General features: G+C 39.5%; 1 protein-coding gene across 1 annotated transcript in view; it reads left to right on the top strand.

Annotated features, from left to right (window-relative positions):
* The window catches only part of AQP9 (aquaporin 9), a 53731-nt gene extending 39094 nt beyond the window's left edge, over positions 1 to 14637 (top strand). Inside the window, exons 4-6 of the mRNA XM_056130814.1 lie at positions 1345 to 1463; positions 10096 to 10313; positions 14234 to 14637. Of these exons, the coding sequence (XP_055986789.1) occupies positions 1345 to 1463; positions 10096 to 10313; positions 14234 to 14402 (506 nt within the window). The 3' untranslated portion in view covers positions 14403 to 14637. The remainder of the gene's footprint in view (positions 1 to 1344; positions 1464 to 10095; positions 10314 to 14233) is intronic.
* The last annotated feature ends 3638 nt before the right edge of the window (positions 14638 to 18275 follow it).

Genomic DNA, 18275 nt, shown 5'->3' with positions numbered 1-18275 from the left:
CTCTCTCAGGAAGATTCCTGGGAAGTTGCTCCTGATTGTGCTCAAGGAATCCAGCAGTGATGAGGATGGGACCTCACCTTCTACACACAAAGCACGTGCTCAACCTGTTGAGGTCTCTCTCTGGCCCTAGAGTCAAATGTTAAGATTGTTTATGATTCCCATATTCTATATGGGACTGCAGCCCACAGTTTAAGAAGCTGGGAACTAGTTGACTTTCAAGCGCCTTCCACTAAAAGAAAATGAAAAAGAAAGTGGGGGGGGGGGGGGAATTACATGAACCTAGGCTATCAAAGCACCTTCTGTCTAACACAACTGGGGGACTTTAATTATGAGCCAAATTTTAGAAAGGGAATCTTTCCCATAGAGTGTCATTCTAAGAGGCAGATTCGAAAATACCAATGTTTAGTTCTAGACCAGACAAGAAATCAGACAACTGGCCACTGTTCCATGAGTGCCCTTGTCTGCTCTGGTGGGCCTACTGTTCTCCTTGATCTAAATTCTAAGAGCTTTCTTATTTCCCCATAGCACTTTCAAATTTTGGACTTATAATAAGGGTTGCTGTGAAGACTCATAAAATTATGAATTTCTTCCTAATGTAGGTCTAAACCCCTCCTTTGTTTTTTGTTCTTGTTCTTTAAGATGGGTTGGAGCAATAGCACAAAGTGTAGGGAGTTTACCTTGCACGAGGCCGACCTAGGTTCCATTCTTCCGTTCCTCTCGGGGAGCCTGGCAAATTACCGAGAGTATCCTGCCCGCATGGCAAAGCCTGGCAAGCTCCCCATGGCATATTTGATATGCCAAAAACAAGTCTCACAGTGGAGACATTACTGGTGCCTGCTCAAGCAAATCCATGAACAATGGGAGGACTTTGCTAGAGTGCTACAGTTCTTTGAGATACACCTGTAATGCTCAGGGCTTACTACTAATTCTGTACTTAGAGCTCACTCCTGGCAAAAGTTAGGTTATATTATGTGGTTCTAGGAACTGAACTGGGACCACCCCCATGCAAGGCAGATGATTAAGTCCTATTATCTCTTCAGCACCAAGATTATCTTTTAAAAATTCCAAGAATTCTCCCAAAAGATTTATTCCCAGGATACAGTGGGTCTCTTAAATGGAACCACCCAGTCAAGGCAGGGCTTATATCTGTGACTTCCCTGTGGAGATTTCCCTGCACCTATCTAAAACAATGACTTTGTAAAGTGAACAAAAGATGCAAATTATCTGGCTCTGTTGATTTGAAGCTGTATGTCTGAGTGTTGTTGTTTGGCATAAAACCTGACATAAGTCTGTCCCACCCGTGCCCAGGGTCCACTAATTTGTCAGAGCTCTGTCCTTCCATAGATGGATTGATGTCCTTTGCTGGTGGAAAACTGCTTATCGAGGGAGAAAATGCAACAGCTCACATTTTTGCAACATACCCATCTCCATATCTGTCTCTGACGAACGCACTTGCAGACCAAGTAAGTGGACATTCAACAAGGACCTAACTTTGAGAAAAGACATCATCTCATAAGAGGAATATCACTTATAGGCCTTATAAACCTGTGAGACAGGAAAGGATGTTACTTTATGGCCTTTTGGGGAATGGGAAAAGACTTTTTAAGAACTCTTAAGGAAATCCCAGTGCCCTAGGGTGGGAGTATGAAATAAGGCACCTTTAAGAGCCTTTCGAGGATTTTAGATTCTACTCTTTGGAAACTGGTGCCAGAAGGGGGAAGGAAGGTAATTATTTTATAAACTTGAAAAACATGAGAAGGCAAAACTGAGAGAAAAGAAAAATTACAAGCTTTCTGATGTCTATGGGTATCAATCTCTCTAAGAGAAAGGGTGGCCAGGAGTCTCTAATTTCAGGTTTCTGGAATCCACTCTCCTGAACTGATCTTTTCCTGCCCCAAGCTAGTTTTTTCTCCCTTCCTCTCTTCCCTCTAAACTTTATTCCCACCCCACCTCCACAGAATTTTATAGAATTTTACCTTTCCCTATTACTATTGTAGACATGTTTCATCAGCATCTTCCCACACAAAAAAAATTTGTTCTTCTGGTTAGCAGCGATCCAACCTCAATAAAGATTAATCATATTTTCCCTGGTGTTCATCCATATATCACTGCTTCAGTTTATTTCACTGTTATCCATTCTTCCTTAAGTGTTCATGGTTGTAACCAGTTAATATATATACATTGATATACGTAGATGTAGAGAAATATAATATTAGAAACCTTGATTTTGGCGCTTTGAGTGCTTGCAGTCTCTGAAGGTTCTGTGTCCTTAGGTTCTGAGGATAGTCCAGGCTGGAACCAGTTGTCAGTGGACACCTAACACAACTCTTGGACAAAAAAGCCATAGTTCTGTCACCTGCCAAGATTAGTCACTTATTTTGTTTTAATATTATAATAGCATATTCTATAATTTAATTAATAAGAAATTATATGTTGGACTAGTAAGGACTTACTGCCCAGTAAATACTAATTAGCATACTGGTCTGTGTGTCTTCTCTTCCAAGAGTTCAGTCCTGCTGTTGACAGTCAGACAAGTCACTCTCTTGAGATAGTCAGGCTCCCAACAGAAATAATGTCAGATTGTGATGGGAACAGAGGGGGTAACTATACCTCTGAAAACAACTACAGAACGTAGAAAAGACAATCAGCTCAGAGCCTGGTTTGATGGAGAGACACACAAATCCAGACATCTGAAGTTGGTGACTGCAGCATGAAATGAGAGGGAGAGGGATCAATTAGTAAAGAGACTCCCACCCCCAGCATGTCGTGGGGCATACCAATCATCATTACTGTTGGTGAGTTTGACCCAGCAGACAGAGAGAGGACAGAGACTGTTTAAAGCACAGTTCAGCTTCCAGACAGGGTGAAATATTTAATTGCTGGCAGAAAATGGACCCTGGGACCAAATGCAAACAATCCAAAGCCAGAAAAATTAAGTCTGGATTTTTATGTTAGCAATAATTGGAGCAGCCAAATTCCCTCCACCTCTCCTTTAGGAAAGAGCAAAGCAACTGGTTTGCAGCTTTGTTGTTGTTATTTTGTTTGTTTTTGACATAAGGAGAGGTCAGGAGTAGTGCTGAGAGCAGAGGTGCATTCGAATTTTCCCTGTGGATTGTTGCCCTTCCACCTCCCACTGGCAACACCACTTCATTGCACATCTCCTCATCGCCATCACCACTTTCCCTTTATGGACATCGAAACAGATTTGCAGCTCTAATCCCATAATTCCCCCTGCTAATCCAGATGTGTAAGCAGAAAAAGAATCTTTAAGTATGATGGATCAATAAGACTTCATTAGACAAACAAAAGCTAATAGTGTTATGGAAAGTAGCCTGATTTAACCGAAAGGAACAAGTGGCACTCATGGAGAAAAAAAGTAATAATAGCAGAAATTATTTATAACTGGCAAATACCTAGAGAAGCAACTCAAATCTCATGCTCTGGGCCTAGAATATAGGAAAAACAGGGCTTTTATACCTTTTTTCTTTTAGACATAACATCAGGCAAGTTTTTCAAGGATCCAGGATCCTTCAAGTGCGTACATGTTGCTGGGTAAAGTGCAAAACCTTTTATATTTTCCTTAGAAAAGACACATATGCTACTCTTGTTACAGTGCTTGGCTGTGGTATCTTACCCAGGGCAGTGTGCCTGACTCATTTGAGAAAGGGAAACTCGAGGATCCAAGCATGCTGAACTGTCTGGTTGCACCAGATCTGGCATAAGTTTCTGTCAGCTAGTATATCTGTAGCATCTGTAGTAGTGATCATAGGAGTTTCCCATAACAATAGAGTTCACCATCACCTCACCTACAAGAAACGTTGAAAGAATTTTTTTTTACATAAAAAGAAATGAAAACACAGTAACAGAAACATAAAGAGCTGTGACATGAACAACTAACAGAAGAAGAGGGAGAAAAGGACAGGATCTATAGAGTCAACTGATGAGGACCTAATACCCCAATAAAATAACTTTCTAGAAACAAAGGATGGGGAGTGGGATGGAAAGAAATAAAATTGTCATAAAATAAGATGTAGAATGACAGTAACAAGTCCTACGTACCAACAATCACCTTCAACGTGAATGGTCTGAATTGGCCAATTAAAATAGGATAAATGCAGCCCCCCAGCCCATCCCCCACCATCTCATCAGGCCCTCTTCCACATCTCAGACCCTCTGCTTGCTTACACAACCTTCCAGGTGAGGTTAAGCTTTTGATGGACATCTCCAGGGCCTTTTAGAACTCGAAACAGATCTCCTCCCTTCCAGGGTCTCCACAGCCTCGGTGCTCCATCGCTACCTCTCAGCCGATCCGCACCACACCACAGTCCCTCTGCACACAGAGCCACACAACAGCTTTACTCATCACAGCTCACACTGCTCATGTTTGTACCTCCTACTGTTGGGTGAAGTCTAGGGAAGAAAAGGAGCAACACCAAACAGAATCCCTCAGAAATTCCTAAGACAGTTAACTGCAAAGATTCACCCTCAGCACAGCAGGAGCACAGTTAAAAACAACGCGAAGGACACTTAGAAGCCCAAAACGCAGTAAGTGAAAATAATGACACAGAAGGCTCTACCTGTATCAATCAGTTCATAAGCCTTGTTGAGGATGATTAATGTTCTCAGAGAAACATGGCACAAGTAGTAAATGAAGCAGAAGTCTAAGAGGTCAGAGCAATAGTAGAGCAGGTAGGGTGCTTTCAAAACAAGCAGCCAATCAGGGTTTGATTCCCAGCACCCCACATTGTCCCCTGAGCCCACCAGTAGTGATCCCTGAGTGCAGAGCCAGCAGTAAGCCCTGAGTACTGTCAGGTGTGGACCAAAAAACACAACAGATTTTAAACTAAAATATAAAATGAGAGAAATTAACAACAACAACAACAAAATGGAAGTAAGTCTCAAGCATATGGCAACTAAACAACATGTTTCTACATAACTTTGGGCTCAGTGACAAAATCAAAGGAGAAATTAAAAAGCTATTACCCAGAGAACAGCAAAAACAAAAACATATATCAGATCTCACGGGATGCAGCAAAAACAATATTAAAAGTGATGTTCATTGCAGTACAAACCCACATCAGTAAGTAAGAATAGTTTCAAATGAACTAACCTGCAGAAACAAATGGAACCCAAAATAGCAGAAGGAAGGAAATTATTAAAAGCAAATGAAATATTTGTAATAATTGGTAAATAAAATTAAATGAAAATAAATGAAATAAAACAAAAAGAATGATACAAAAATCAGTGAAATGCTGATCTGCTCTTTCAAGGGATCAACAAGATTGATAAACCTCTTACTAAATTCACCAAAATAAATAAATAACAGAAGGTAAAAGAAACCAGAAATTAAAGAGGTAAAGTTACTACATTTAGTACAAAGGATCATGAAAAAATAGTAAGAAGAGGATATATAAGAAAATATTGAACCACCTAGAAGAAGAAATTTTTAGAATAACCCCATTATAAGCAAGATGAACCTGAAAAAATAGAAAGTTTGAACAGATCAATACAAGTACAGAAATCATAACAAGGATCAAATATCTTAAATTCAAAGATAGAGAGCGTCACCATTGATTTCTATAAACCTTTTAAAGAAAAATAGACATGTCCATGTAATTTAATCTATAATATAGAGCTTAATATCATAATAATTTTTAATATATATTTATTGTATTGTTTCCAGTGCCTCATTTTGGTCAAATTAAAAATTGAGGACTAGAGAAAGGGAATTGATCAGCAGGAAGAGGTTATTATCAGCTCCTTTTGACTTTTATTTATTTATCTACTTTGACTTTGGGGCCACACTGGGTGGTGCTCAGCAGTTACTCATGGCTCTATACTAAGGAATCACTTATGGGGGGCTTGGGTGCCAGAGATTGAATCTAGGTTGGGCACATGCAAGGCAAGCACCCTACTCACTGTATTATTTCTCCAGCCTCTAATTATGGTTTTTATTTTTTTAATAAGTTTTTTATTTTATAAAGTAGCTCACAATATTTTTTTTTTGCTTTTTGGGTCACACCCGGTGATGCTCAGGGGTTACTCCTGGCTCATGCACTCAGGAATTGCTCCTGGCGGTGCTCAGGGGACCATAAGGGGTGCTGGGAATTGAACCTGTGTCGGCCATGTTGGCTGCATGCAAGGCAAATGCCCTACCCGCTGTGCTATCGCTCCAGCCCCAAGTAGCTCACAATATTTCATTACATTTAATATTCAAACACCAATCCCATCACCATTAATTACACCTTCCCACTTCCCACCTACCATATTTCGGATGTTTCCATCCCAAACCCCAATCCCTGCCCCAAAGCAGAACCAAAATAATGTTTTGTATTGTTTGTTATGAAAAACTGCTGAAAATGCTACCAAAAAGTATCCTTAGGGGAAAGAGGGTGAAGATTGTGTATTTCATCCAGAAGCCATTAAGCCCTTCTATAAGAGATCACTAATATATTGTTAGAGGTTGAGCCTTGTGCGCATATATGTGTGTGTATACATATATATGTAAAAAATATATATTTCTCTCTAACATTGGTTGCCTCCTACTTTGAATCTCATCAAATGTGATGCAGCACTCTGAGAGTGTGGGTACGGTGTGTGATATGAAGTGTTCAAAAATAGGTTCACTTGTGGGTGAGGCTCGGCCCAAGGGTGCAGAGAGTGGCCATGAGCATGGTGATGGTTGATTTCCGGGGCTTTTCAGCTTCAGGGGCTGTGTTCCTTGGGGTGGGGAGGGTTCTCATCCATCCGCCTCTGGGACCCCCCGAGTGAAACAGCCTGGCAGGATTCTGGTGACATGGTTATGGCAAGCATCATGTTATGCTCCCTTCTGGGAGAGAAGCTAATTATTGTTTTTAATAGATGCACGTTAGACTATAAAATGAGCACATTATGTTCTAGCTTTTTCCTTATTGATGCATATACAGTTGACCTCAAGGTTTTTTGGTACTATTCACTATGCTTAAGTAAGCATATTTTATTATATTTTCCCTCATTTTAGATTAGTTCTCTAAGTATAGTTCCAAAATTCCCAACTGAATCAAGTTGTACAGCAAACTTTTAAAATGCCTACAATTTAACTATCATTGACTTTCCTTTCAAAAGTGTAATGCATGTTCAGTTCTACTAGGAAAGTCTGAGCTAACTGTTTTATTTCCCTTAGGATATATTTTTTCATTAATAGTTTTGGTAGTGACCAAGAGATAGTATGAGGGTAAAGGTGCTTGACTCGCATCCGGCCAATCTGGTTTTGATCCCCAATGGCTTCCTAAACACCACCAGGAGTGATCCCTGAGCAGAGTCGGGAGTAAGCCATGAGAACCAATGAGTGGGAAAATCAGTTTGGAGTGTTAGAAAGAAAGGTTGAGTTCATGCTTTACATAAGGATCAAATTTACATTTGATCCCTGGTACTTCATGGTTCCTCTAGCACCACAAGGAGAAATTCCCAAGCTTAGAGCTGTGAGGGCCCCCAAGCACCACTGGGTGTAACCTCCAAACAAAAACAAACAAAAATATCTGTTTTTCTCATTTGTCCCTTAAATTTGTTTTCCTTTTTCCCCTTTTGCTTTAATTGAAGTAACATTGCATTATAGCATGCACAGATCAGGTGCCCATAAAAAAAAAAAAAACAGAATACACGACATTAAGTTCACTGCTGGAAATCCAATTTTACTATACATTTTGACCACCCAATTTACCTATTTCCAAATCCTCTTACCTTCCTTTCTAATGACTACTAATTTAGTCTTCTTAGAGAGTTGATAGGCTTATTTTTGTTTTACTTAGTTCATCCATCTGAGTGAAATAATAAGGTATTTCTCTTTCTCTGTCTGGTTTATGTCACTAAGCCCAGGTCCATCTGTTTTGTAGCAAATGGAGGTATTTCATTTTTCTATATAGAAATTTTAATGGTATCATTCCATTATGTGTGTATATATATGTACATATATATATATCATATCTTCTTCATGGGCTGGAGCAAATAACACAGAGGTAGGGCGTTTGCCTTGCACGCAGCCGGCCCGGCCGAGCCGGGTTCGATTCTTCCGCCCCTCTCGGAGAATCTGGCAAGCTACTGAGAGTATCTCGCCTACATGGCAAAGCTTGGCAAGCTACCTGTGACGTATTCGATATGCCAAACACAGTAACAATAAGTCTCATGATGGAGACGTTACTGGGCCTGCTCAAGCAAATCGATGAACAACGGGAGGACAGTGCTACAGTGCTATATCTTTTTCATACAATGTTAATTGGCACTTGTTTTTAGCTCTTCATTATTGTTAACAATAAACATAGAATATATATATATATGTCCTAGAATTGAGTTTTTATTTTCAATTTTTATTTAGACAGGGTTATTTACAAAATTTTTCATAGTAGAAATGCTTCAGGCACACAATATTCCAGTAGCAATTCAACTGCCAGTGTCCTCTTCCCTCTGTCACTGTCCCTAGGTTTCCTCCCATCATCCAGCTTGTCCCCTTGGCAGGCATTGGACAAATTTATTTCTTATTACTTTCTCAAATAAAACTTAAAAACTGATAAATAAAATTATCAGAAACTAAATTTATAAGTCTATTTGTGATGATTTATTAAGTTATTTTAACCAATAAAAATAAGATTATTTCATTATTGAAAAAATATAAAATCCCCTAGCAATTTAGGAGTATGCATGCCTTTCTTTATCTCACAGAGGGCAACCACATGCCCTGTTAGTTACTCAGGGACACGTGTTGGGAAATTTGCCCTGACTTTTAGGTAAGATTTTATGATGCAACACTGGTTTCAAGGTTATGAATTCCCTAATCTGTTGCCTGTCCATGAAGCTCTGTATCATTCCTTAGAAATATGAATGACATTTTAGCTGGATAGAGTATTCTTGGGAAGGTGTTCATATGGTATTATACCCCTCCATACTCCTCTTCTGGCTCTTAAAGTCTTATTTGATAGTTTTAATGTACATTATATGGGCTTTCCTTTGTATTAAGTTCCAGTTTTGATCCTGCTGTTTTCAGTTTTCTGTATCTGTCTTTGGATTTCATCATTTTGGATACAGCATGTCTTGGATTTTTCCTAGTTGCATCTATTTTTCCTGGGACCCTTCAAGACTCTTGGGTCTTAGTGTCTGTAATCCTCAATTCTGGGAAATTTGGTCATTTCTGAGTGTAGTAGCATTTTCATTTATACTTTTTTGTGCTTTGCTGAGCTTTCTATATTGTATTATGCCGTCATTTCTTTGAGCTCATCGTGGTGCCACTAAAGACATTGTATGAGGATTTATTGGTATTGTTTATGTCCTTCTTGATACTGTTTTCACTCGTTAAGCTTGTTGGACTTCTACATGGTTACCTATTGGTTTTCTAGTATTCTTGCTGTGCTGGGCTAAGTTTTCATAGTTAGAGCCCTTGGAAGAAGCTGAGGGATTAGGCTGTGGTTGCGCTCTCTTTACCCTGCCCATCTTCACCAAATGACAGGAAGAATAACTGTGAGAAAAATGTAATTTGTTGAATAGATCTTTTGCACAGCCAGGTAAGTGGCCATGTGCCTTATATGGCACAGGTCAAGTGTGAAGGCTGCTGGGTCCTAGCCAAAAGGGAGAGACTGCCCACTGGGTCTAATCTCCCCATTCCAGATTAGGCCCAGTGATGTCAGCCAGAGGCAAGCCTCACCTGTAATGGCAGAGCAGTAACTAAATCTGTTTTTCTTTAGAAGTTTGTATTGATTTTCTTTGCCCATTAAAGTCTTTCTTGATTGTCTCACTATTTGGAAGTGGATTTTAAGTTTAATTTTCCAAGCTGCTGCTTCCCTATTTAGCTGGGTAGTAGCTTTGTGTGGTAAAGAGAATAATATCAACAATCAATTTCCCTGGGTTCCCTCCTGACTGCTTCTTACTAAGCATGTGACCAAGGGCAGGTAACTGATCTGTAAATAAGAAGAATATTAACACCCAGGTGTAGGGTTGCGTGATAAGAGGAGCACTTGTGCTCACCCAGTGTGTGTGTTAGGTATGTTTCAAATAATCAGGGATTAATTTTGAGGTAAACAATTTTGCATAGTACAAACTAACATCCATGCACATTTTCTCCCTCCCCAGGTAGTGTCAACCATGTTCCTCCTCATGATTGTCTTTGCTATTTTTGATACCAGAAACTTGGGAGTACCCAAAGGTCTAGAACCCATTGCCGTTGGTCTCCTGATTATTGTCATTTCTTCATCTTTGGGACTGAACAGTGGTTGTGCCATGAACCCAGCTCGAGATTTGAGTCCCAGGCTTTTCACTGCTTTAGCAGGATGGGGATTTGAAGTCTTCACGTAAGTATCAGTGGGGGTTGGGACTAAATAGGAGCCACACAGCTGCCTCATTGGGGTTATGAGATCAGAGTCTTTGTAGTTAGAGCCCCTGGAAGAGACTCACACTTTGAGATGTGAGAAGGGAGAATAGAGGCTGAGCAATATATTCTGGTATGTTCCAGATACCAGAATATATATTAGGAAATAATCTGGTATACATATGGAAGATTTCGCTGGTGATATGGTACACAGTGTGTACATGTGAGAGAGAGAGAGAGAGAGGGAGAGAGCGTGAGAGAAAGCAACAGTAAGAGGGACAGTGTGAGAGTGACTCAGAAGGGTTTCAGGTAAATTCAAAATAGGTAGATAGCTACATTAGATACACTTCCTGCTATAAACAGATTCCCTCATTGGTATATTTTTATGTAAATGTTTTTATCAATTTACTTACCTGCACACTCACTTTGCAATAAAGTTGAACTATAATTTACATTTTTTGGTGGTAATAAAGGACACTTTCTAGGGAACCACACAAGCTACACACCATTCATTCATTCATTCATTCAACAGATCTGCATTGAACACTATGCTATGGTCTATGTGCCAAGCAATATTAATGAAGACACTAGCCTTAAGCAATGTAAAATCCTATGGAAACACATAAAATATAATGCTGAGAGGAATGCTTCGTAGATGATTAACTGTTGGGGGAGTTGAGAAAAAGTCTGACTGTATAAGTGAAAGTTGCTTTGAGTCTGATGAGCAAGAAATTCCTGGCAGGAAAGACGTCAAAGAGTGCATGGGAAATGGCAAAACCCATGATTCCTACCTCAGAATGTGCTGAGGTTATATCCAATGCCAACACAAACTTCCCCAGCACAAACTTTGTTCATTAACTCCTTCCCATTTTCTCCCCAAAGAGCCTACCTCAGCCTAACGTTCTAAGAATGATGGTAGTAGGGCTGAAGTAATACTACAATGGCTAGGATGTTTGCCTTTCATATGCCAGACCCAGGTTCAATTGGCACTACATATGGTTCCCAAGTTCTACCAGGAATGATCCCTAAGAACAAAGCCAGGAGTGAGCCCTGAGCATTGCCAGGTGTGGCCCATAAACAAACAAAAAAGGAATTGGTGATAGTTATAAGATAGACATTTTGCCTTTGTGCTCTTTTCTTTGATAAGTATGTAGTATATCATGTCAATGGGAAAATGATGCAGCTGTCTAATGTCAAATCCTAAGCTCTATTACCCTCCTTAATCTAATTGTATTTGCCCTGTATGTACTCATTTGTTATCTATAAGGATACCAGATGCATTCAAGGCCCTCTGCTAAAGGTTCAGACCAAGATGCTGTTCTTCTCTGCTTTATGTTGGTGACGGTTTTGTTTTTCTTGCTTCAGAGAATTGACATGAGCTTTACTTTAAGACTAAAGTTATCAAGTCCAATAAAGGAGACTTGATTTATTAACTCCAGAAATTAAGATAAAGTTTGAGGCTCCAAGTTTTAGGTTTGGGGAGCAGAAGTGGGGCATTATATAATATTGAAACATGTCTAATGGAGGGACAGAGGATATTTCAGACCAAGAGAACCTTATATGCAGAGACAGAATTTTAAGAAAGTAAAGTGATCTAGTCTTACTGGAAAGCTGCATGAAGAAGGAAGGAAAGAGTAATTGTAAGATTTTCCATACCATAATGAAAATGGGGTGTGTGGGGGTAGAGGGTTGCTCCTTCCTACCTATAGGTTATGGAGAGCATCAAAGGAACTAGAGCAGAAGTTTTACATGATTAGAAGAGCTGATAAGCAAAAGTGATTCTTGTACCACTATAGAAGATATATTAAAGTGGGAAGAATGGAGGAATAGAAATTAGTCAGACAATATTTAGAAAAGAAAGAAAGAAAAGAAAAAAGAAATTAGTCAGGAAGACCTAGGATTGCCAATAAAAAAGTGCCAAGAAAAATTTTTTCAGGAAGACATACATCCAAAATGTCCCTCGGATCTCTCATTCTTTCAGAGGTCTCTCCTAAATAAGTACTTTGTTGGATATCCTAGTTTGTGCAGCACCCCATTTTTCAAATAAAATCAAGCCCCCCTGTTTTCATTTCTTCACTTGTCCTTGCATGCCAAGTGGTGGAATAAGAGGCTGGAACAAGGTCAGGAACTCATGGACTCAGCCTGATTCTTAACCTTTCTTAAAATGTGAGGGTTCCTATTCTCTTGACTAATTCTCAGTCAGGAATTAGTGACTTAATGGAACAAACGTCTTAAGGAAGCTGTTGGATTTAGCTATTTTATCCAAAAGAACAAATTTCTGATGATGGCACCTTAAACAGTTAACAGACCTTTTCTTGGGATTAATTTTAAATCAAATTAAAAAGTGATAATCCCTTTGATAATGATCAAATGGATCTATAGATTTATTTGGATCCTTAAATCCATCATACAGATGCCCCTTAGAGATGCAAGACCAGGCGGGCAGGTATCTCTTAGCATCTCCATTTACAACTTACTATCTTGGAACAATGAACACTAAAGGAAGAAAGGGCCCCACCATGGCAGATATCTTTGATTCTCCTCTGTGAAATAATAGAGATTCCTTATGAAAGAATGACAAAAGGAAAGAAATTATGGGTAGAATGAAGTGCCTCGAACACTTCATGAGTAAAGTAGAAGCGAAATGCTAGGTTTAAGTCTATGTGCCTGTTATCAAAAACTTCTAGATTTGGGAGTTTGGTAAGGGCAGCCAGGAAACAGTCAACCCACTTTCTCTCTCCCACGAAGCACGAGTGACATCTGGTGGCCGCTGTGCTTGGTGCTCTTTGCTGCATGAGCTCAGGTTAAAGATGGTCCGAGCTCAGGGCTCAGGGAAGCACTGAACTGAAGGGTCACTCATGTGGAAGAAATTCAAATGGGAAGACTTTTCTCAGAGGATTCTAGATCTCCCTGAGCTTAGAACTAGATCTCATGAACTCTAGAACAGGGGTTTTGTTTTCGGTTTCTTTCCTTTATTTTTATTCCTAGTGGGAATTTTATTTACACAAACAAAAGGCCCTGTGAGAGAAAAATGAAGTGACTAAGCAAAGCAGCAAAAAGATGAGCCACAGATTCTTGCTCCAGCTAGAACCTGTGAAAATTTTAGGTGCTTCTAGCTGCGCAGTCCTTCTGGTTTCCCATCTGCCAGCACCAACCTGAAATTTTGTGTTTATCATTTCCTGTGTTCAAAAGATTTTCTGTACTTTCACTAGCTTGTGAGCAACATGAAATTTCTATGGACTTATTTAATGTGTTCAAGAGATGGTGAGTAGTCAGAGAAGTTCCTCCTTTCTCCTTGAACTCTATCTTTCGTATAAGATACTGACATTAAGGATTTCCAGAAGAAAGACTCATTAGCATAAAATCCTATCAGAGAATGACTTTAAGCTGCAACCTCAAAAAAAATAAATCACCAAATAAATTTTATTTAGGAGGTAATTCAGCTGTCCACCTTTGACTTTTTTAATTCATGTATTTATGGATAAGCAGTTTCTGATTGTTTAGTTTGACTTGCTCTCACTGATAAATGATATTCAGGAATTGCCATGAATTCTTTTCATTCCTAATCCTCTAGACACATTATTTCAGATGAAGGAAAAAGAAATCTCTGAGTAGTCCCTCTGAATTTTCACCTAATTCTCTTGATTCTGGTTATGATTTCAAGACTCTATTTTCCAAAAAGAAAATAAGTGGGACGTGTACTCTGATAGGTACAAAAAGGACACTGGTATACCTGAAATCAGACGGACTGCAGTCTAGAGTGATGTTTCCAAGCTACCAGGAGTGCTCTAATACTTGTTCAAAGGGAGCCCGAGTATGCAAAAACAAACTGGTTAGTTAATAGCCAAACAGTCCTGCCAAAAGGAATGCCAGTAATATCAGTAATTTTTTGTTTTATTTCAGAGCTGGAAATAACTTCTGGTGGATTCCAGTCGTGGGGCCTTTGGTTGGTGCTGTCATTGGAGGCCTCATCTATGTTTTTTTCATTGAAATCCACCACCTCAACACAGACTTCAAGACTGAACACTCCGAGGACATACCAGAGAAATACGAACTGAGTGTGATAATGTAGTGCTCAGTTCTGGGTTTGCTGTTGGCTAAGCTGGTGCTCTCTTCAGAAAAGATGTCATCCAGGTGTCTGTTTTTGTGCCTGTAAGATGAAATCCACACAGTTCCTCTGCTAGTAATGTAGGACCCTACCTGGAAAAGCATCCGAATGAAGGTTTGAAAGCACTGACCGCTAACCTTCCAGCTTCCCCCAGAGTAGTACTGACCATCCCCAATACAAACTCTCTCCTGAAGTTTAATCTTTTTGTGAGAATCTGTATTACTGCTAATAACTTGGAACCTTGACCATGAACTTATTAGAAAGAAACCGCGTCTCCAAAAGCCTTGTTTGCCAAATCTACAATATTGGATGCTGAGTATCAATATCAGATATCTGATGGATTGAAAGACAGAGCAGTGATTGAAGTTAACACAATCATGAATTGATTATGCACAATCATCATTGATAGTGAATCAACTCTGGTTACATTATACCATATTTTTATATAAATACTACTATATAAATACTGATATTCTCCAAACCTAGTGATGCATGAAGCTGTAGAATATTGCTACAAGGCACAGAAGAACACCATGGCCTCAGACGCCACAGAGGACAAGAGAGATTTTGGAAACTAAAAGGAATATTTCCATGGAGATCATTTAGAAGATTAATCTCTTGCTCTTTGCATTTTAGAGGGCACCAAATTCATTTCCTGGTCTTTCATATCTAATGATCTACAATACAGTCACAACTTCAGTCATAAAAAATATATCACTATATTTTTAGCCCAAACGTGTTTTCCTAATTGCCCACTTGAGGGCAGACATTTGACAATTAATTCTCTGACAGCCCTCATCCATAATCCTACAGTTTTAAGATCCCCATTTAAAAGTCGCCACTAGTCTAATACCGTTTTCAGGATGGAGGTTCCCAAAATCATGGGTTACCTTATTAGATATTAGAACCAACAAAACAATTTTATGCATGTTATCTCACAGGATTCTCACAGTGGCTGAGGCCAATGACCTGCTGCACGTTTTTTAGCTAGGAAAACAAACCTCAGGGGAGTTTCCTAAAGCCACATGGAATGTTAAACGCATCTAATGCATCCTACTCCTGCCTGTGAATCATGGCCAGATCTTCCAAGCTACACAGAACTAGAATTCACAGCTTTTGTAGAATACAAAACACATATATCTTCTGGACATAATTTTCTTGGATCCTAAAGGCCTTCTTTGTCTGTATTTATTTCTGTAGTAACTGAAGTACTAATAGGAGAAGAGGGAGAAGTTCAATCATACTTATCAATGGCTGAAAAGCATTTTCAGAATGCCTCCTGTCCGTGCTGGGTCTTGGGAAGTCTTGATTGTGTTACCTGGCAAGTCCCAGGTATTCTGCTCAGAAAACATCCTCTTGGCCAGGCTCTTCATGGTGAATTTCTCTGTGATGTTACTTTGGTCAAGAGCATCTCTATGAGTTTTTAGCACTGGAGAAATTGTTTTAGGGGATATGACACACCTCCAACTCAAACTGTTACAAAGTCCAGAATTCCTAGAGATATTCCTGTTTCCTAATTACTTTCTGATAATAACAGCACAACCAAAAGCAACTGGAGCTGTATTTGGTGGCCATGTTCTATAATCCCTCATCAAAAGAAATTTCTTTCTTGCTCTGAAATTACCCAGCTGTTTCGTTTTTATTTTGTTTTTTTGTTTGCAGTGCCAGGGATCAAACCCAGGGCCTCACACATGTAAGACAAGTGTTCTATCCGTGAGCCACTTCCGCAATACTATATCATCCCATTTAGAAAATAGAATATTTTTGTAGTTTTAATATATGTATTAAAACTTCTTAAAAACATGTAGTTTGGAGGTTGGGAAACTGTCTCAAGTGGAGGTCTTCTGGGAAGCCGTTTGAAATGGTTATGCTCAGGTGATCACTGTGTATATTTCAGTAACAACTATGCAGGCAGGGTTGAGAATGCTGACAAGATTAAATTACATGGATAATCCTTGCTTGTAATGGATAGTGGTAGGCAGATCGTTTCTGGCAAAGTTCTGAGTCTGAGAATTCCCATGGGTTAGGTAACTGTGTTTCTCAGTAGGGGGTACTTTTGCTTCCTTCCCACCTTCACCTGCCAGCCATGCAAAGGGATATGAGGTGATGACTAGAGACATTGTAGATGAGACTGAACATCCTACAAGTCTCAGAATCTATCCCATTTCGCCTGTGCCCTGGAAAATTATTTATTCCAAAACGCCAGTCTTGTAGAGGTGGAGAGATTCTGAATTTGAGGAAGAACAAGAGGAATAAGAGAAGACGCATAAAACATAGAGTCCTAGTTCAAGTCCTATTACCAAGGGATGCCAAACAAATCAGGAGCATCCCTAAATGGATCATCAACATTAGAGGAAGAGGCAGCCCCAAATTTGAGTTTTCAGGATGAATTGCAGAATTGTGAGTAAAACAGGTGCTCATTACATGCTATTCAATGATGGATGACTAAGATTCTGAGAGGACATGTAGGCTTATGTAATCAGCACCTCAGCACCAGGAAGGTCTTCCTTCCTTCCTTCCTTCCTTCCTTCCTTCCTTCCTTCCTTCCTTCCTTCCTTTCTTCCTCCCTCCCTCCCTCCCTCCCTCCCTCCCTCCTTCCCTCCCTCCCTCCCTCCTTCCCTCCCTCCCTCCCTCCCTTCTTTCTTTCTTTCTTTCTTTCTTTCTTTCTTTCTTTCTTTCTTTCTTTTATTCTCTTTCCTTCCTCCCTCCCTCCCTCCCTCCCTCCCGTCTTTCTTTCTTTCTTTCTTTCTTTCTTTTATTCTCCTTCCTTCCGTCCTTCCTTCCTTCCTTCTTTCTCTCTTTCTCTCATCTTTTTTTTTATAATGAGAAAGAAAGATCTCTTGCTCCAGGTGCTCACACTTAGAACTCAGATCCTCCCCATTCTGTAAGTAACACAGAACATGTCTGTATGAAATTTCTACCCAAGACAGTGCTTATGAGGTTGAATGATGTGCATTATAAGTCAACTAGATAGAGATAATTAATCTATTACCAGAGGCTTTAGGAGCTAACATCTCCCATCCTCTCTTCTTTGCCAATTGTAAACCTTAACAGAAACATTTACTTTAATGCAAAAAATATATTTCCCCTATGATTCCCAAATGTGTTGAGATCTCAGACTACAGATGGTCATAGGACTTTTCTAACCAGTGGAAGCAAATGCAATCTCCAGTTGTAAAACAGGAAAAGTGACATAAGCACATGACATTAAAAGGTCTGATCTAAAGCTGTAATTTTTTTCCCTTTAAGTTGCTTATTCTTACTTATTACTCACAGAGATACCTACTAGTCATCTTTAAAGGTACACTTGTACTCAAAAATTCTATAAAAAGTTTTATTTAGCTAAATACCTTTGGTTAAAATAAAAACTCACGTAGTATCCACAACTAAACCAGAAATTCTTTAAATAGATGGGGAAGCGGGTTAAAAGCAGGTCGAAAGTGGGTGGGTGTTTCGACCTGCCTTTGATATCACCTTGCAGAATACTTCTCCAATGCAGCTGTGAGGGGTCTCTGAAGAGAAACTGTGTGTTTGGGGAGAAAGGGGACTTTCAGAAAAAATTCACAGTCAATGAAAAATTTGAGGCAAGATGCCGATGGGCATTTTTATAAAATTTCAAGCTATACTTGAAAAAGCTATGCTCAATCTTAGTTGAAGGAATTTTCCAAGGGAAATTTCCTAGATTTCTGAATAAACAAATTCTATTAAACACAATTACTCAACCCACCCAGCATCCCCCACAGAGAGATACTGTATGTGTCCATTCTCAAACTGGAAATCTAACTTCCCTGAGATAAAATGCTCACTAAGTACAGCTGTGGACAGAAGTTACAGAAA

Source organism: Sorex fumeus, unplaced genomic scaffold (assembly GCF_029834395.1).
Source record: "Sorex fumeus unplaced genomic scaffold, SorFum_2.1 ptg000081l, whole genome shotgun sequence".
NCBI classification, from domain to species: domain Eukaryota; kingdom Metazoa; phylum Chordata; class Mammalia; order Eulipotyphla; family Soricidae; genus Sorex; species Sorex fumeus.
The sequence above is the reverse complement of the archived record's forward strand: the minus strand, read 5'-3'. Positions and strand labels throughout refer to the sequence as shown.